General features: G+C 52.0%; 3 protein-coding genes across 3 annotated transcripts in view; all 3 read right to left on the bottom strand.

The window, feature by feature from the left end:
• Nucleotides 1–3234, bottom strand: part of LOC306816131 (zinc finger protein 541-like) — a gene marked incomplete at its 5' end in the record, with an annotated part of 8540 nt that extends 5306 nt beyond the window's left edge. Inside the window, 2 exons of the mRNA XM_079332615.1 lie at nucleotides 2594–2692; nucleotides 3214–3234. Of these exons, the coding sequence (XP_079188741.1) occupies nucleotides 2594–2692; nucleotides 3214–3234 (120 nt within the window). The remainder of the gene's footprint in view (nucleotides 1–2593; nucleotides 2693–3213) is intronic.
• Nucleotides 3235–10964: 7730 nt separating this feature from the next.
• LOC306816136 (olfactory receptor 14I1-like) lies at nucleotides 10965–11897 on the bottom strand (the record flags this gene model as incomplete). Its single annotated transcript, XM_079332621.1, has 1 exon — nucleotides 10965–11897. The coding sequence occupies one exon, from the start codon at nucleotides 11895–11897 to the stop codon at nucleotides 10965–10967; it is 933 nt and encodes a 310-aa protein (XP_079188747.1).
• A 5146-nt stretch (nucleotides 11898–17043) lies between these two features.
• LOC306816132 (serine/threonine-protein kinase pim-3-like) lies at nucleotides 17044–18932 on the bottom strand (the record flags this gene model as incomplete). The annotated part of the gene is made up of 3 exons (XM_079332616.1): nucleotides 17044–17117; nucleotides 18018–18375; nucleotides 18756–18932. 3 exons carry the CDS (start codon nucleotides 18930–18932, stop codon nucleotides 17044–17046), a joined length of 609 nt encoding a protein of 202 aa, XP_079188742.1.
• Nucleotides 18933–20064: the final 1132 nt, after the last annotated feature.

Here is a 20064-nt window from a genome sequence, read left to right on the forward strand (position 1 = left end):
CCCTGCTGGATGGGAATTTTGGTTTGACTTGAAGGATTGCTTTTTCACAATACCCTGGTGTCCTAAGATAGGCCAAAATTTGTTTTTACGGTGCCTGCAGTGAACAATTTTGAGTCAGGACAGAGATATCAATGGAAATTTTTGCCACAGTGTTGTTATTGTAGCCCAACACACTGCAGCAGGCTGCAGCAAGCTCTTTCTACTCATCAGGTATACCAAGTAGATCCTTCCATTGATTTATCACCAATCTGGATTTATATCCTACAGGTATCACTGGCCAGGAATGACAAATGGTCTGATCCCTTGCACATTCTGGAGCAGGTTGTTATGCCGCATCAGCTGCAAAAGACAGCAAGGATGGTGTTGGAATTGTTTGCGCGACGGATAATCAAATGCTGTCTACGATGCATGCACTTGATAGCAGTGGACCCCACAAGGATTGTATTTCCTGTGGAGCAGGAATTCTTTGAAGGAGGCTTTGTTAATAGTGTTCCTTGCAAAGTGCACTGCAAGATTTTACAGACAGATTGCTTGTCATCTCCCCATAAGCTACTGCAAGTTAAGTTGTCTTTGAGACCAAAAGTAGTCGTGTGCCAGTGCAAGGTTCTGCTGCTTTCACTGACAGGTCAGGCAAAATAGGGAAGGCCACTGGTGGGAGGATGAGTCTGATTGGCAAATGCTGGAAGGCCATGTGTTGGAGTCAGTGAGTTAGGGGTCTCTCTGAATTCTTCAGAGAGAAGTTAGAGTGCAGGGATTAAAAATCTTAGAGTGGGTTCTGATGTCTTTAGTGAGTAAAAGGTCTGGATTCCACAGCAGTAGCTTGTTCTGCTGAAGGTTGCAAAACACTGATATCTTCAGAGGCTGTAAGCCCACAGTTGTTGACAGAACTTAGACATAATAGTTATAGCAGAATATTGCTTGCATTTCTTAGATAGATTCTATGTGTAGTGTTATACATAACCTGGTGAGCTAAGAAACTAGAATTCTAATAGGTTAAAGAGGTGGCCTGACTTTGCATCTTAGCTTGTTGGAAAAATGCTATATAACAGTATGTATTGGGAGAGGTGTTGCTTTTAGCCATTCTGCTTCTAGCCATTTGCTTATTGCTACTGCTTTTGCCATTGCTTGACATTGCTTTTGGTATTGCCTTTTGAGACTGATGTGCTTTGTAAAAGATGTGCTTTGTAATAAATAACCTTTTTAACTATTAGCTGCTTTGCTTATTTAGAAGATTACCTGAGAAGTAAGAGCTAAGAGCTCGAGCAGGAGCCTATAGAGCTGGGAGTAGGTGCCTGTAGAGCACCTGGGGGTCAGAAAGAACCTCCACATCTGGAATGCACATGTTTGGCATCAGTATGTTCAGGGGTGCCACTGCCTCCACTGGCCTTTTGATGGTATGGGAATGGGTTTAGATCACTGTTCCATCCCTGCCCCTTAGGCACCTCACAGCAACTGCAAATCTCCAGCCACATCCTCACAAAGCCATTCTACAGGATCAAAACCTGCTTTTCTCAAGCCCCTCATTCTTCTGCTGCCCTTCCCTCTTTCAGTTCCCCAGCAGCCTTTCAGCCCAGAAGCTGCTGATCTCGGGAGCTCGCTCTCCAGCTCCCACCTCCATCATCTCAGGCTCACTGGCATCCAGGAAGTTCAGCAGCTCCCTGCCCTGCTGCTCTCTGGAAGGTCTTGCCAGCCCAGGTTTCTCCAGGGCCCCCAGCCATGGCCAGGAAGGAGAGTGGAGGCAGTGGGGCAGATGCACCTTGCTTAGTATCCCATGATTTCTGGCACAGCTAAATGACAAATCAGGACTTGTTCAACTCCAGTGAAAGGATCAGATCCTGTCAGGGATACATTGGGCCCTTTCTCATCAAGACTGACATCAAGTACACAGCCTTTGATTGGACATTCTCTTTACCAAAGCTGTTGTTCACCTGCCTCCTCCTGCACCCCATGGCAAACCCAAAAAACTGCAGGTGCTGGCCCTGCTGCAAAGGCAATCGTGTGGCTGGCTCTGGGCTGCTCTCCCCATGGCCACCTCCCATCCTTTCCCTCTGGACAAAGCCATGCCAGGACACAGCTGCCCAGAAAACAGCATCAGAGACAACTGTGCAAAGGCCAGGGTGTCTCAGAAGCTGAGACAATCTGGAACTGACTTTGCAGGACTGCCTGTTCCAGGAAACACCTTTTTCCTTCCCAAGCAGACAGAGTCGACAGAACACACCACCAAGACATGGTTCACAGATACCCATAGGCTACTAAATGTAGGAGGATTTTAGTCAGATGGACAACTTGAGCTGCTGACTGCTTTGGGGCTTCTCATGCAGAGACATCAGACCAGAAACCATTCAAAGACCCCTCCTGCTCTTCATACACAATGAGGATGTGAAATCTGCACTACAGCCCCATTGCAAAGACAGCCTGAAGTGCAGTGTCCATCTAAGCTCTTCCTTGGCACAGTTGCTTCCATGGGCTCACACCAAAGGAAAAGATCTCTGAGCTCTCCTACAGGGCATAAACTGAAAATCTACTGCACAGGACTTAGCTTGTCTATGTTATGTCCTCTTCCCTCAGAATTGAGCTCCCTGTTATTTCTTACATCGTCATCACAGCCATTGCCCTTTTCCCGATTCTCCTGCTCTCTGCTGCACATCTTGTTTGGCTTGGTGGAGGAGAGCTCTTCTGGGAGAGGCAAGAGCTTGGAGGGAAGGAGCATAGAGGGATTTGCCAGGGAAAACCTCTTGGCAAGAGGGTAGCCAGTCAGGCCTGCAAAGTGAAGACACAAAATGTAACATAAAATAATGAAAACCAAAAGCATCTAAAGCTCCACGTTGCATGGGACACATTTCCTGGAAACCTCTAAATAGCTGCCCAGGGAAACATGTTCCTGCCAGCAGCCCCTTGGGGCAGGCCAGGGGCACACCCTGACCCACTTGCACAGAGTTCCCAGGGAAACAGCCTGGCCTCTGGGCTGCCCTGGGACAGCAGGGAGCCCAAGCCCTGTGCTTTCCAGCAATGGCTCAGCTGCACATGCAGCCCCCTGCTCCTCTCCCTGCCCCACAGCTGAGCAGCCCTGCAGCTCCATGGGGCACTGGGAGCAGCACAGCTCATGGCAAGGGGCATCTGCAAGGTAGCACTGTTCCCTGGCAATGGGCACAGGCTCTCCAGGCTGGCACAAGACCCTTCCTCCTGCCAGAGAGTGCCCAGCTCCCACCGTACCTCTGTGTGAGGCTGAGCCATGCTCACAAGGGAACAGGTGGGTTAGATGACCTTCCTCCTTTATCATACCATAATGTCCAATGGTTGAAGCTCTAGAGGGACTTTGAATTCTTGAGAAAATTTCTTTGTTTTTATTTTTCATGGATCTAGCCTGTGTTTAATTCTTCTGAACACTACTGAATTGTCATGTCTGAAGGGAAAGGTGGAAAGCTACAATGATAAGAGGGGAGGAAAGATTTTCTTCTTGGCCTTTTGTGAATATCCATTAAAGACCCACACAGCTGTGACTGCTATTTCTGCAAACCTCAAAGAGCTCTCAGCAAGCAGGCAGGCCTTGCTGGTGTTTTATAGCACCGTAATATCATCCTCAGTGTTGGACCCAATCACCAAGCAGAGGAAGAATAGGAAATTTATCTGTAGTAACACCAACATAGATGGCAAAGAAAGAAACAGGACTTGCATCTCCTGACCATGTTCAATTTGTGGTCATCTGTGGCCACAGTCCTTGCCACTGACAGTATAAGTGATTTGGCTACTGTCAAAAAGGAGAAAGCAGAGCAAACTAATAACAGAATGTTGTAATGCCATGGGCGTCCTTGCAGGATCACCTGTAGCTGTCAGCCACCAACTCTGACACAGGGCCAGCACTGACCACCATGGACCAATGTTCCCTGAACACTGGTGGGATTTTTCTCCATTTTGTTCAGGCCTTCAACTCCTTTCTATCCTCACCTTTCCTTCTGTGGCCTTTCCTTTTCCAATAGAATCCATGTTTGAACCCGTGCTTGTGTCTCACAAAAGCATCTCGGTTGAATTTGGGAACTGTCTGGGATAGACAGAAACAGGAGCTGGTCTCCAGCCCTAGAACAAGGTGGGGTGACTCCAATGGCCAGCAGTGGGCACAGACAGCAGAGCCGGACGTGTCTCCTGCTGTGTCTCCAGCTGCTGTGTCTGTGTCACCCACAACCTTCCCAGCCCCAGCGCGGGGCTGCCCCTTTGTGACGTGCTCGCCCCTGGTTCTCTCATTTCCATGGCCACAGAACCCCCACCCAGCTCCATCCCTTTCCCTTCCAAGGGCAGCCAGCCCTGGGCCCGGCCAGTCCTGAATGTTTGACACTGTCTAGGAAGTTGATGCTTTCCAAAGCTACTTTTCAAGGCATTTATTTCTGTCATTCCCACTCAGTTCTGGGTTGCAGCTTGTTGGTTGGGGATTTTGTTTATTTCTCTTCTCAACAAATAAAATGCTGGGACACAACCAGGGGTTGGAAGTAAAAGAAGCTTTGCCCTCCCCAGTAAATGACCCCTGAATTCAGTTGGCCGGTGTCATTTAGAGAACAAACTGATCATCCAAACATTCCACTTTTGCTCTGCTTCATTGTTTCAGGTGTTTATTCCCTCGATTCTTTATTGCAGAAGACACTGAAAAACAACATAAACAGGATTTGCCTCAAAATATTTCTGATCTTGGTGCTTCCTGACAATTCCAAATTTTCTAATGGAAATAGTACGGAGCAGGTTTTTCTGAAATACTCTCCACAGAGTGGTTTAAAACTGACTCATGCTTGATGTGGCAGAACTGAGCATGAGCCAAGGGACTAGTGGGTCTGATCCCTTTTCCTGCATCAGCAAAATTATTTCTTCATGTCTCATCTCTCCTACCTCCTCAAAGAAGCTTTTCACTCTTCATTCACTGCCCCCTCTCTTTAGTGGGCCAATATCATCAGTGTTTCTGTAGGGTAGAAATTGGCCATGCAAAGGTTCTCCTTCATTGTGGCAGGGATTTATTCCTGCTTTCTTTCCTGCAGGCACATCCAAACCCAACACTGTAACACCAGCCTCAATATGATTCTCATTCTGACTGTCCCTGAAAATTCAGAACAATACTCAGAGTGTTTCCCTGTTCCCAGGGGCAGGTTCCAAGGCTCGGCTCTCACTTGCACGGAATGAAGAAGAGCTGCTGCACTTGCCAGCAACTCAGGGGGCTCACGATCAGTGCTTTGAATGCAGCTTTTGTTGCACACTCTGCCTCCCTGAGCCAAGCAGCATTCCTGGGCATGGACACCCCTGCTGTAGCAAACATCCTCCCAGCACAGCTGCAGGAATGAGATTGCAGCAAGTTCTGGCTGAAGGAGTCTCCAGTCTGCTGCAGCCCTTCACCTGCAGTGGAATCACCTTGTGCTGCCATGGGGGAGCAAAAGGGGTGAGGGGCTCTTTGCAGATGAAGGTCTCCTCAATGTGCTGCTGCTGCTGCTGCTCCCTGGGCCTGATTCAGCAGCTGGTGCCTTCTCCTGCAGCTGTATCAGGAGCCTGCCTGGAAAAATGACACTGCCAGTGCAAGTGACAGCTACCCATCCCTGACATGGCTCTGCCCACAGGGCAGAGCCTACCAAACTGCTCCAGTCAGGTGATGTTAGACAACATGAAAATACCTTCAAACAATGCATTTTCCATATTCTGCCAAAATCATGGCCACACAGTCCACATGTTGGTGGCAGACTGCTGTCGGCAGAATGGGGGCAGCCCCAGCAGCTGCTCTCCCCGAGGCTGGATGGTCATGGCAGTGGAGGCGAGTCTCTCACCGTGCCCACTGCTGTGGCACCCAGTGCTCTGGAGCTGTTCCCACTGAACTCAGGGTGCTGCTACTGCAGCAACATCACTCCACAGATTTGATAAAAAAGACTTGGAATGACATAAACGACTTGCCCAAAGAGCAACTAAAAAAAAAGGGGGAGGGGGCAGGGGAGTTAGAATAGTTCACTACTTCTAATACAAGCATACTTGGATTTAAGCAGGGACATTGGGATAATCATACTGGGGACTGGTTTGAAAGCCTTGTCTCTAGCAATTCCCACCAGTCAGCAAGATTTTTTGAGGGGAAAGGAATAGATAAGATTTTACAACACGTCTGTGATCAAGTGTGAGCCAGAACTCAAAGCACAAGACAAATACTCCCAAATTTTCTACCCACGGGGAAAGGAAGCAGAAAAGCAAATAAAACAACTGCCATTGCAGCTAAATTGCCTGCATTTGTCTCATGGTCCAAACTTTCTATACAAAAGCACCTCAATTCAAATGCACAGCTGAAGATCAAGGAATGAAATTATTTTAAGAGCATTTAAAGCCAGGTTTCCTTTACTTTCAAGGAAAGGGAGATGCTAAATTCCTTAAATACACCAGTGTGGGTCTATTTGGGACTGCATCCTTCAAAACAAGGAATGGAGGTTTATAGCTGGAGACCTGTTTCATTGGAAAACCGTTTCAAGACCAGAGAAGCCCCCTAATAACCTGAGTCTGCTAACACTGCCAAGGCCACCAGTAAAGCATATTCCAGGACAGGATGCTCTTGGCCTTCTTGGCCACCTGGGCACTCGCTGGCTTATGTTCAGCCACTGCCAACCAACACTCCCATGACCTTTTCAGCTGGGTGGCTTTCCAGCCACTCTGCCCCCAGCCTGGAGCCTCCCATGGCTGTTGTGGCCGAAGTGCAGCATGGGGCACTTCACCTTGTTGAACCTCATACAGGTGGCCTCAGCCCATGATCCAGCCTGTCCAGGTGTCTCTGCAGACACTTTCTACCCCCCAGCAGATCAACAGTCCCACCCAGCCTGGGTGCCTCTGTTCCCAGGGAAACTCACTGACCTGTTTGGCATGGACACTTTTGTGCGGAGCCCCGGCATTGGGAGTGGAGGTCTGGGCTCCTGGTCAGCTCAGGGAGCCTTGGCCCAGGAGTGTCACAATCCCCTCAACCCGAGCAGGAGTCGTGATGGTTCGTTCAACCCCAGGGTGCAAAGGCAAAAGCAAGGGACTCAGGTTTGTTTAGCAGAAAGCAGTAATGCAGTTTATTGCATGCTAACAATCAAGTTTTTGTGTGAGAGAGAGAGAGAGAGGGATGAAGTAAAATGGAGAGAGAGAGGTAGAAAGGATGGGATATAGGTACCAACAGACAAGACGCATCCTCATGGCCTCCGATGAGACGAAACGAGATGAGACGTGTCTTCAATCCATTGGGGAGAAAGAGATCTCAAAGTCTTTTTAAGAAAGTCACTTTTTATAGTCCTTTTCCAAAGTGAGTGGCCTCTGGCTAAAAGGTGGGAAGAGTTACGGACTATTGTGTGTGGAGATCGTAGCCCCATCACGCAGGTGCGGGGACAGGGTGCGATAACCAACATCCTGCAGCGTCCCATGACAAGCACCAGGCACAGCTTCAAACAGTCCTTGGCCCGCAAGCATCCACCTCGGCCAGGCTGGAGCTCCGGTTCAGGGCAAGTGGTGCAGTCTCAGGGCCCAGTCTCTGATGATGCTTGTGAGGAAGATCAGAGCATCTTCGGACCAACTCTTACATGTGGTCAGTGGGGTGTAGGCATTGGTGTCTTCATAGTGGGTGTAGTCAGAGGGGTGTGGTCACTGGTTGTGGTTAGTTAGGGTGAAGGGTGGATGTAATCAGTGGGTGTGGTCAGTGGGGTGTGGTCACTGGTTTTGGGGAAAGAGTGTGGACAGTGGTGTGTAGGCAGTGGGTGTGCTCAGTGGGCTGCAGTTATTGGAGTGTGGTTAGCGGAGATGGTTTGTGCGGTCAGTCGGTGTGGTCACTAGCTGTGGTCAGTGGGTGTGGTCAGTGAATGTGGTCAATTGAATAATGGGTGAGGATTGTCAGTTGGGTGATTGGGGATGTGGTCATTGGTGTGGTCAGTGGGTGTGAGCAGTGGGTGTGGTGGTGGGTTTGGTCAGTAGGGATGGTCACTTGGTGTGGTCTTTGTGGGCAGTGGGGGTGATCAGTGGGGGTGTGGTCAGTGAGTGAGGTAGTGGGGGTGTGGTCACTAAAGTGGTCATTGCATTGTAGTCCCTGGGGTGATCATTGGGTGTGGTCAGTGGGGTGGTGAGTGGGTGTGATCAGTGGTTGGGGCTAGTGGGCAGTAGTCCTTGTGGAGGTCAGTGGGGTATGATTAGTAGGTGTGGTCAGTGAGGTTTGGTCGGTTGAGGTCAATGGTGTATTCAGTGGGATGTGGGCCTCGGTGTTTGGGCAGTGGGTGTGGTCAGTGATGGGGGTGATTGGGCATTGGAATGGGCTGCCCAGAGAGGTGGGTGAGTCACTGTACCTGGAGATGTTTCAGGATAGACCGGATGTGGCACTGAGTGCCACGGTCTGGGTGGCAAGGTGGTGTTGGGTCACAGGTTGGACTTGATGCTCTCAAAGGTCTTTTCCAGCCTGGGTGATTCTGTGATGATTGTGACTCTTCAGGGCCCTGGGGAAGCAAGGGGCCATTGTGACACTGCAGGGCCTCGTGGAACTGAGAGGACCAGAGTGACACTGTGTACGACATGGCACCACAGAGCCAAGGGGCCACTGTGACACTGCAGGGCCTTGTGGGATCATGCAGAGCATTGTGACAGAGCAAGATGTCGTTTAATGATGGGGCCATTGCGACACTGCAGGGCCCCATGGAACCAAGGGACCAGTGCTGCTCCTCAGGGACTCATGGAATAAAGGAAACATGTTTGACAAGGTGGTGCCCCTTGGGACCAAGAGGCCATTGTGACACTGAGGGAGCAAGGAGAGCATTGCTGCACTGTGAGACCTCGTGGAACCTAGGATCCATTGTGACACTGCAGGGCCTTGGCAGATCAAAGTGCCATTGTGACACAGTGGGGCCCAAGGATCCAAGGAACTTTGTGACACAAAGGAGTCCCAGGGAACCAAAGGGACATTGCGACACTGGGAAGCCTCATGAAATCATAGAGACAATTGTGATGTTGCAGGGCCTCATGGAACTGTGGAGACACCAGGTTGGCTGGGAGATTTCATCTGCTGCAGGGTAGGAGGGCTCTGCAGAGGGACCTGGACAGACTGGATCCAGGGCCCAATCCAACAAGATGAAGTTTAACAAGACCAAATGCCAGGTCCTGCACTTTGGCCACAACAACCCCTGCAAGACTTCAGGCTGGGGACAGAGTGGCTGGACAGAACCAGGCAGAAAGGTTCCTGGGGGTATTGATGGACAGCAGACTGGACATGAGCCAGCAGTGTGCCCAGGTAGCCAAGAAGGCCAAAGGCTCCTGGCCTGGATCAGGAATGGTATGGCCAGCAGGACCATGGCAGTGATTCTTCCCCTTTACTTGGCACAGGTTGGGCAGCACCTCGAGTGCTGTGTGCAGCTTTTGGACCCCAATTTAGGAAGGACTTGGAGGGACTGGAGCATGTCCAGAGAAGGGCAACAAGGCTGGTGAGGGGTCAGGAATACAAGTCCTGTGGGGAGTGGCTGAGGGAACTGTTGATTTTGGAGAGGAGGAGGCTCAGGAAGAAAAGGTAGTGTCAGGGCACAGGTTGAACTTGATGATCCCCAAGGACTTTTCAAACTTGGCTGATTCTAATTCTCTGAAACCATCCTTGGAACAGTTGCATGATGAGCTCTGGCCCTCCTCTTCACAATGTCCAGCAGCCCAGGTCCCTCAGCTTCTCCACACAGCCCCAAAGGCCATCCTGTCAGTCCTGCAGAGCCTCTCCAGCCCCTCCTCACTGCCCAGAACAGGGAGCCCCATACCCAGACACACCAGCCCATATGTGACCCCCTGGCCTCTGGTGCCTCTGGCAAGGGAGCAACAAGAGGCACTGCAGGAGCCTGCAGATGATTCCTGAAGCACTTGTAGGATGATCCTGCACGCCAAGGGACGTTCCATGGTGACAACTGAGGAACTGAAATGGGGAGTGGGGCCAGAGAAGAAAGAGCAAAGAACAATGGGCTGTTTGCATGACAGGGAAGAGAGGTGGGCAATAGGAGAAAATCCGGATCACGAAAGAGAAAAGAAAGCAAAGGTGAATCAAAGGAAATGCTCAGTGCAGTTTGGGGGTAGTGGTCAGGCAGCCCTGGCTCTGAGCAACAACATTGGCAGTGAGACAGGAAATGCACAGCTCATGGGAACAAACTCTCTGCTTGACTGCAGGGGCCACGACAATCCTGAGTGGTTTCCCTCCCGTCCCCCAGCCCTTGCTGGCCCTAGGGACTGATGGCATTTGTGCTCACTCAGCTCCATCTCCCCACAGCAGCACCATGGGGGTGCTGACGCCTGCTCTGTGCAGTGCAAACAGGGGCTCCTGAGCCAGTGCTGCCATGTCTGTGCCTGCAAGGATGCAGCTCACCTGTGTGAGCTGGGGGAGAGGCCAGGGCTGCAGAGGGGGGATGCTGTTGGCAGGTGCATGAGGATGCTCTGGGACGCTGCCCTGGGCTGTCCAGCGCAGTGGGGATGGATCAGCCCCTGATCTGCTGCTCCTTACCAGGCTCTCCCCCTTGCAGGGACCTTGCAGAGCACCAGCCATGCTGTTTGCCCCCAGCCTGCCCACGGCCAGCCTGGGGCTGCTCATGGGGGTTTTCTCTGCTCAGCATTGGCCTGGCTAAGTGTTGTGGAGAGAGCCTGGCCAAGGAGCCTGGAGCCCCTAAGCTCTGCCCCAGCTCTGCACACAGACATTGCTGCTGCAGTTGCAGAGAAGGGAACACATGGGGTATCTCTAGTGAAATCTTTGCTGGGAGAGAAATCCTACAGTTTATTTAAAGCCATGAAGAGTGCAGCCCTTCATTGACATACTTTGTGGCCACAGGGAAGATGGACAGAAATAAAATGAGGAATAGAACACACAGTGGCTGTTTTAATGGACAATATGACAAAACTAAAGCAAAGGAAAAATAACCCCACAATCAAATCAAGAAGAAGTATCCAAGATGACTTATATTACAAATGGTATTCAGAAATTTGCCAGCACTTTAATGTTCCTGAAAGCAACCAGTCATCAGTGTCGACATTGCAGCCTTTAGCTCCTGGTTCCTCATGCTGTAGATGAGGGGGTTCAGGGCTGGAGGCACCACCGAGTACAGAAATGACATTGCCAGATCCAGGGATGGAGAGGAGACAGAAGGGGGCTTCATGTTGGCAAATGTGCCAGTGCTGATAAACAGTGAGACCACAGCCAGGTGAGGGAGGCAGGTGGAAAAGGCTTTGTGCCGTCCCTGCTCAGAGGGGATCTTCAGCACAGCCCTGAAGATCTGCACATAGGAGAAAACCATGAACACAAAACAGCCAAAGGCTAAACAAACACTAACAGCAAGAGGCCCAAGTTTCCTGAGGTAGGATTTGGAGGAGGAGAGCTTGAGGATGTGTGGGATTTCACAGAAGAACTGGCCCAGGGCATTGCCATGGCACAGAGGCAGGGAAAATGTATTGGCTGTGTGCAGCAGTGAATAGAGAAAGCCACTGGCCCACGCAGCTGCTGCCATGTGAGCACAAGCTCTGCTGCCCAGAAGGGTCCCGTAGTGCAGGGGTTTGCAGATGGACACGTAGCGGTCGTAGCACATGACGGTCAGGAGAAAAAACTCTGCTGAAAGGAAAAACACAAAGAAAAAGAGCTGAGCAGCACATCCTGAGTAGGAGATGTTCCTGGTGTCCCAGAGGGAATTGTGCATGGCTTTGGGGACAGTGGTGCAGATGCAGCCAAGGTCGCTGAGGGCCAGGTTGAGCAGGAAGAAGAACATGGGGGTGTGCAGGTGGTGGTCGCAGGCTACGGCGCTGATGATGAGGCCGTTGGCCAGGAGGGCAGCCAGGGAGATGCCCAGGAAGAGGCAGAAGTGCAGGAGCTGCAGCTGCCGTGTGTCTGCCAATGGCAGCAGGAGGAAGTGGCTGATGGAGCTGCTGTTGGACATTTGCTGTGGCTGGATATGGGGACCTATTCATGGATAAAGGACAGTGACAAGTAAGCAGAGGCTGCTTGAACACAAACCTGGGCCATTCTCTGTAGACTGACCCCCAGTGACTTACTCACTCTTGTTCCTGCTCTGGGAAATCCTTCACCCAAGAGTCTGACTGAGCTCCAGTTGTGCTGAGTGTGACAGGAGCAGCATGTCCTGTGCATGGGCGCTCTCAAGGAGCCATCCTTGCCCTGCAGCCTTGGGTTTGTGACTGTGGCTGAGGGACAAGTCTGGATATTTAGGATTTGCCAGTGGAATCACTCCTAATGCAGAAGGGCTTGGTAGCTTCCGCATTCCCAAATCCAAAGGATGGGAGGAGTTGGATTTAGGATTTGTTTTCCTACCCACATATCATTCCTGTTTCTCTGAGGACAGAAATCCCAGCATTTCTGCTTCACTCACAGTTTGCCAGTGAGAGACGCAAGAGGCAGGAGATTCCCTGTGGTTCAGGGCAAGGTGGAGTGGCTTGTTCCCAATTGCCCAGGGTTTGCACTTCTGGCTGGAATCAGAGCACAATCACACTCCTGTGTCACCCTGGGATAAACCAAACCCTGCTGACAGCAGAGGATCCCTGAATGTCTCACCTTCTCTAAAACTCTCTGAGCAAGGTCTCAGCACCCCCTTCTGCCAAGGACACTCACGGCTCCCTTGGCAAATAAAACAGTATTTCCTCAGCTGTGACACCTCTGCACTTCCCCATGGGGCACTCAGGGAACTCCAAGAGGCTCTGGCACAGATTTGCACCCAGGAGGGCAGCTCAGAGCTTGGAAGGACACAGCAAGGAGACCCCCAGGTGTGCCCAAAATGGGATCTCAGGGAGGGGGCTCAGCTCATCCCCCTTTTACCATGGACTGCTTTGCCTGCAGCCCCACAGGTCCCATGGAAGCTTGGACACCCCATTGCCATGGACACTCCTGCCTGGCAGGAATCCCAAGGGCAGTGCCTGACTCAGTGCTGCAATCCCAGAGCCTCCCTGAGAGCAGCAGATTACAATGACAATATCAGAGGAGTGCAGGAACAAGAGAAGATGTTGTGGTGCTGTGCCTGGACGGCAGGGCAGAGACTGCCGGGCACTCAGGGCAGTGTTCCTGTACCCAGCTCTGCACGGCACCTCCCACACAATAACAGTGCCCTCCTGCCCCCAGCATTGCTCTCTTCAGCCCCCTTCTCTTCCCTGAGCATCTCCCTGGACCTGGACATTTCCCTCCTGAGAGCTGCCCTGTCCCTGCCAGGCTCACAGAGCCCATCCCATCCTCTACGCCCTTGCCTGCCCTACAGAAACCTGCCTGTCTGCAGGGCCCTGCCTGGGACAGGGTCTGCCTGCAGGTGTGCAAGGGCAGCTCAGGAGAGCCCTGCTGGGCCCTGCAAAGGGGATGCTGGTGCTGCCCAGGGCTGAGGAGTGGCTGAAGGCCCTTTGGGAGGCTCCCAGCAGAGAGACTGACCACACAAAATTACAGATCTGGAGTCTCTGTAAATGTTCAAATGTTACTTTAGTGATCCTGTGTGTCTCTTTCAACTCTGAATGTTCTGTGATTCTCTGAGTACAATTCCTGTTCTGCTTCTCTCATCCCCCTGTTGTCTATTTGATTGTCTATAATCAAAAGAGAAAAAAACCCTTGCAAGAGTGTTAGAATGGTAAAGTACAAAACAGATCATTATTGGAAGCTTCCAGGAGTCCCAGTGGAAATGTGGCACACCTAGCCCCCAATTCCAACAATTTATTGAGGTTGATTAACTAGGATATTTAACAGGACATCCAATAGGAGATTCAGTTTCGCCTGTTACACACCCCTGGGTCAACTCATTGGGGTAGTTCCAAGGGCTTCTTTGCTCCTATTTTTTCAATGACTGCTCACATTCTGGTCAAAAAAAAAAAAAAAAAAAAAAAAAGTTCTTCTTGTAGGTCCTTTTCCTGATAATAAGCCTATACATTATTTCAGGAATATATTTAGAAGGTCAGCTTACTGTTCAAAAAAATCTAAAAGAAAGGTTAGGAGGTGTACTAGAGCTATTAAAAGATTTTGGTTATATAAGTATATAATAATAGTTTACAGAGTTACAAGACTAGGAAAAAATGTATAAAAAGCAAAAATCATTTTGTCATCACCCCAGCCTTTCCATTCTTCTCCAAGGAGGAAATTTAAAACACTCTCAAGAAATCTCCTGATCTTTACAGCAATCTCAGGCTCACCTTCTTTTGGGAAGTGCTCTCCAGAGCTGTGTCCAGGCTGGTCTGGAGCTGGGAGCAGCCCTGCCCCATCCAGCACCTCTCAGCAGAACCTGCCCTGCTCAGGGTCACTCCTTGCCCCCACAGCTTCTCCCCCAGCGCCGGGAGCAGCTCCCCAGGCTGGCTGAGAGCTGCCCCTGGCAGGCAGCAGAGTCCCTGCCCCAGCACAGAGCCCTGGGCTGCAGAACCCTGCTCTGCAGGACAGCCCTGGGCACCCCTGGCTTCAGCCCCAGCTGCTCAGCCCTGCAGCAGAGCCTGAACAAATGGAAGCTGACTGGGGCTGTGCCTCGAGTGCTGCAGCAGGGAAACCCAGCCCTGCCCAGGGCCACATCCCCTGCACTGCAGCAGGTCTGAGAGTCCTCCTGGAAGGTCCTGAAAGCTGTGGCATGTGCCAGCTTCAGGAGATCCCTGCAGGAACTGCAGCTTACCTTCCCACAGCCAGAGAGTGACTGTTTCAAACACTGTGAGGATTTCTGCTCTAGTGAGCCCTCACTGAGCTCTGCTCTGTGCCCCCAGCCCAGGCTGAGTTTAACCCCTCTGGGCTGTGCATGGGATAGCTGCAGGCAGAGCCCCAGCTGGGCTGTGCACAGGAGCTGCTTCTGGGCAGAGCTGTCTCTCTGCAATGCTGCCCTTCCCAGGAGCAGCCTCTGTGCCAGGAGCTCGGCCCAGCTCAGCAGCAATGACACAGCACAAGGACTTTAATGACCCTCTTGGGCTTTGTGCTGAAGCCCTGAACATCAGTCCCTGAGACGGAGATGAAGAAACTTCTCAAGAGCTCCAAGTGAGAATCAAACTCCAAAGCTTCTTTAAGTTTTAATGGGTCCCACTGAGGAACACGACTGAGAAAGTGTCCCCAAGCCCCCAGAGCAGAGAACTGGAGGCAGAGATGACAGGTGGGGACAAAGAGAAGCCAAGTCTTGGTGCCCTGGAGCACAGCAGGGTCTGTGCCACTAAGGGCTCTGAGGAGACACCTTGTCCTGAGGCACTGGGGCCTCCTGGCACAGCACCAGCAAAGCTGGGCACTGTCACCCCTTGTGCTGCCCTCAGAATCCCCCCACATCCCAGTGGCCTCAGGGATCTGCTGGGACCAGTCCCTGGGGAGCCTTGGCCAAGAATGGCCCTGGGGGCTCCTTCATGCTCCCAGGGACTGCAGGTTTTTCAAAGGACTTTGGGTTTTGCTTTTGCCTTGCAGTCTCTGAGAGCTTTGTGCAATCATGGCCACCAATTATCTGCTTTAATTAGTCCCTTGAGATCCTTTGTCAGTAATAATACTCAGTGGGCTCATTAATGCTTCAAGGTACTTCAGCTTTTTTAAGGTACTTTCCTTTTTTCTTTCCTCTCTGGCTCTCTGAGAGGTTTTTGGGCAATCATGGCCTCCAATTCTCTCTCCCAAGGAGTCCGTGAGGAACCTGTGGTGGGGACAGACCTCAGTGGGCCCCATTAATGCTTTGAGGCATTTGGGTTTTTCTTCTGACTTGGACTCCTCTCAGGCCCTGAGGTTCAAGTGCTCAACACCAAATGCACCACCACACTCATTGGGATAAAGCAAGTCCTGACAAAACCATGGCTCTGCCTTGATTTCCCTCTGCTCTGGTGAAGTTCATTAGGAAGTTTTTTCTACAGTTATGGAGAAATATTTCAAAGAGTTTCTCAGAAATAAGTGGTCCTATTTTAAAGCATGTCTTTTATAACTGTTTCTCTTTAGAGCAGGGTTGATTGCAGAGTTCTGTGAATGATACTGATGCAGGGTCTCTTCTCAGAAAATCTGGCCTGCTCAGACAAACTGTTCCTTGAGGCCTGACCCAGTGTTGACAATATTTCTCCACATTCCCCACTCCCATCCTGTTTGTCCTCACTCACCTGGGACCTGCTTTGGTTGTAGAATTGGCTGCACTCAAGCAAACAGGGGTTTACTTCCTTTACTCTTTTTGAAGCAATCTAAAACTCCTGAGTTTCCCCACTACAAACAGACACCCTTCTCAAGTGTGTGTCAAGATGCCATCATGGAGATTTATATTCCCAAGGCAGAGCCATGCAAGATCTGTTTTAGTCCTTTGGACTCTTTGGTTCCACAAAGCCTTGTTGTGTCACCATGGACTCTTGGTTCAGTGATGTTCTGTGGTGTCACAATGGATGTTTGGTTCCATGGGGCCCCACAGTGTCACAGGGGTTTCCTTTTTCCTGTGGCAATGAGCTACAAAGCTCACTGGCAGAGCCAAATTCCTGGGAAGAATGAAGAATGGGGACATATGGAATGATGTTTTTTGTCTTCCCAGGGCACAGTGCTGTGGGGTGGGGCCCTGCTGTCCTGGACATGGCTGAACACCGGCCTGCCCATGGAAGGGGGAAGAGACAACAACCTCTGCCCAGGAAACTACAACAGCAGAGAGGTCAGGGTGAAGGCTGGGCTTCAAAGATTGTTAACAGCACAGGAAACATCAATGTGAGAGGAAAGATGTGTGCTAATGTCTTTACAAATCATTTGATGGGTGAAGGGATGAGTGTTTAGATCTGTGAAATGGGTAGCAATGTTTCTACTGACTTTGGGCAGCAGGTTTGTTACCGGGCCCAGACAGCTTGGCTCCTGAAACAGACAAGGGTCTGCATAAGTGTGAAAATCTGAACTGTGGGGGAGATGCCAGGTTCAAGATGGAATGTGGGGCAGGCGGGTCAGGAAGGATGTACCTTCCTAGTACCTTGGGCAATGGGGAAAGGAAGAGAGGAACGTGCAGCCAGGAGTTTAGGATAAAAGGAGTCTGCACCCTCTGAAACCTCGAGAGAGAAAACCCAGTGAGTGTGTCCACTAGGGGGTAGCACTCCTCAAGGAGGGGTGGGAGGGGGGGTGCTGGAGTATCATGCTGTGTCTACAAAGCATCAGAACCACTTGGGAGGGGGACTGCAGTACCATGCTTTGTCCACAAAAGGTGCGGCACTGCTCAAGGGGAAGCCTGCAGTATAGAGTTTTGTCCAGAAGGGGGCAGCAGTGTTTGGGTGGCAGGGCTGCAATACCATGCTGCTTGCACAAGAGCACAGCAGTGCTCAAGGAAGAGGGCTACAGTACCACGATATGTCCACAGAGTGGCAGCGCTGCTTGGGGGAAAGCTGCAGTACCAGTCTGTGTCCAAATTTGGGCACCACTTCTTGGAGGAGGGGGGTGCTGAAGTACCGGGTTTTGTCCACACAGGGGCAGCACTGAACTGGGGGGAGACTGCAGTAATAGGCTTTGTTTTACAAGTGGGTAGCACTGCTCAGAGTAGGGGGAGGCTGCAGTACCAGTACATGTCCACATGAGGGCATCACTGCTCAGAAGGTGGGGACTGCAGTACCATGCAGTGTCCACAAGGGGGAAGGCTGCAGTTACAGTCTGTGTCCAAAATTGGGAACCACTGCTTCGGAAGGAGGGTCCTGCATTGCCGGGTTTTGTCCACAAGGGGACAGCACTGAACAGGGGGCAGGGTACAGTACTAGGCTATGTCCACAATGGGGCAGCACTGCTCAGAGGAGGGAGAGCTGCAGTACCCAACTGTGTCCATAAGAGGGCATCACTCCTGAGGAGGGGGTGGCTGCAGTACCATGCTGTGTCCACACGGGGGAAGCACTGTGGGGAGGGCATGCTGTACCAGTCTTTCTCTACAAGGTGGCAGCACTGATCAGGTGGGGGTTTCAGTACTGAGCTATGCAAGGGTGCAGCACTGCTCGGGGAAGGGGGAGGTTGGAATACCATGCTGGTCCTGCAGCTGGCTGAAGAAGAATTCCCCCTCCCTCCCTCCCTCCCTCCCTCTGTTTTCCCCCTGTGCCAGGAAAGGGGAGAACCTCTGCTGCCCAAGGGACCCTGGCTTTGGGCTCACCTGCCATCCAGGTATAGAAGGTGTCCTGGAGGATGGTGTCACAGCCGAAGTCGATGAGCTTCACCTCGCCAGTGTCCAGATCGACGGCCTTGATGCCACAGTGCAGGACGCCACAGCTGGTGCGGTGCAGCACGGCCTGCAGCACCTGGTGGAACAGCCCCCACGCCACGGGCTCTGGCAGGGACCCGTCCACCTCCAGCAAGTGCCACAGGTCCTGGCAGCACCCCGGACGCTCCATGACCAGCGCGAAGCCGTTGGGCAGCTTGAACCACTCCAGGAGACACAGGAGGCTGCAGAAGCCAGGGTACGACACCATCCAGTTGAGCACCAGCTCCAGGGGCACAAGGGCACTGTCGTGCTGCAGGGAGACCGCGATGCTGTTAGCCGGGCTGATGCTGCACTGCGCCTTCAGCACCCCCTGCCTGGCCCCACCAAAGCTCGCCACTGCCTGGGACGCTGCGCGGCCCTCGCTCCCTTCCCACTCCCTCCCTGCTCCCTCCACGCTCACTCCCCTCACAGCATCCCAGCTGCCACCCCTCTTGCCGGGCCTGGCCTTCGCCCCGCCTAGCACACCCCACTGGTTGCTCCCGCTGGTCCCGCTCCCTCACCAGCTGTGCCCACTCCCAGATACGATCCCAGTCCACTTGCTTAATGGCCACCTGCAAGCCAAGGCGAGCGGTGGGCTCACCTCACTGCCCACCGTCCCACTCCCCACTCTGAGCCAGCCCCGTCTCTTACTGGGGCGCCGTCGGCGAGCTTGGTCCCGGCGTAAATGCTGCCGCAGCCGCTGCTCCCCAGGAACGGGCCCTCCCTGTACAGCTGCTCCAGGGGAGGCTTCTCCGCCCGTGCGGACTGCACGGAGCTCTCGCCATTCTGCCATTCTTGTGGCTTTCTTCTTTGGGTGTGACAAAGCATTTCGTAGGGAAGAATCGCCTCTTCTGAGTTTTGCCAGTGTGGACAGGAGCAGAGCATTGAAATGTCAAGTAGAAAAGAGAAATCGTGTCACTATTGTCATCTCTTTTCATTCTCTGTTGAAACAGTAGCAGGTTGTCAAAAGACATGGTCTGCAACATGGAACTTGGTGCCAAGTTTCTTTTTCTGCCAGAGGATGAGGAGGGGAGGTATCCCAGAATCACGGAGTCATGGCATGCTTTGGCTTGGAAGGGACCTGGAAGATCACATCACTGCAACCCCCGTGCTGTGCCTGGGGACCCCTTGTACCAGACCAACTTGTCCTGAGGTCCATCCAGCCTGGCCTCATACACTGTCATGGGTGGGGCATGCACAGCTTCTCTAGGCAACCTGTTCCAGGAAAGTCTTTTTTTCTGCATCTCTCATCTAAATCTACTCTCTTTCACTTTGGATCCATTCTCCCTTTTGCTCTCTCTGCCTGCCCTTTTACAAAGTCCCTGTCCAGCTTTCTTGTACTGGAAGGCCACAGCTGGGCCAAGCCTAAGCCTTAGTCTCTTTTGCAGGCTGAAGAAGCCCAGCTATGCCAGGCTTTCCTTGCAGGAGAGCTGCTCCAGACCTCGCAGCCCCTAGGTGTCCCTGCTGGGCTCCTGCTCCAGCACATCCCTGTCCTTCCCGGCCGTGCAGGGTTGTTGATGAAGAGTCAGATGAAGCTTCAGAGTGTGCACAGAGCATGCCACACTCCATGAACTACTTGCCTTCATCTGAGTTGTTGATAGGAAATGAGAAGTTATAGATCAGGTAAAAGGGACAAAGTGAGTGAGGTGAATACACAACTACTTTACAATCAACCCATCTAAAGGGTGGACACTAGACAGCAGCCCACCTCCCACCTTACCTCTGTGTGAGGCTGAGCCCTGCTGGCCCTTCCCCTTTTCCTCCTCCCTGGCAGTGACCTTGAGGGCAGCGCTGCTCAGCTGCCCCTGCCAGGGGTCCTAGGCCAAGGCCCCTTGAGCTGACCAGGAGCCCAGACCTCCACTCCCAATGACGGGGCTCTGCACAAGTGTCCATGCCAAACAGGTCAGCGAGTTCCCCTGGGAACAGAGGCACCCAGGCTGGGTGGGACTGTTGATCTGCT

This window comes from Erithacus rubecula (assembly GCF_903797595.1).
Source record: "Erithacus rubecula genome assembly, contig: scaffold_384_arrow_ctg1, whole genome shotgun sequence".
Lineage (NCBI taxonomy): Eukaryota > Metazoa > Chordata > Aves > Passeriformes > Muscicapidae > Erithacus > Erithacus rubecula.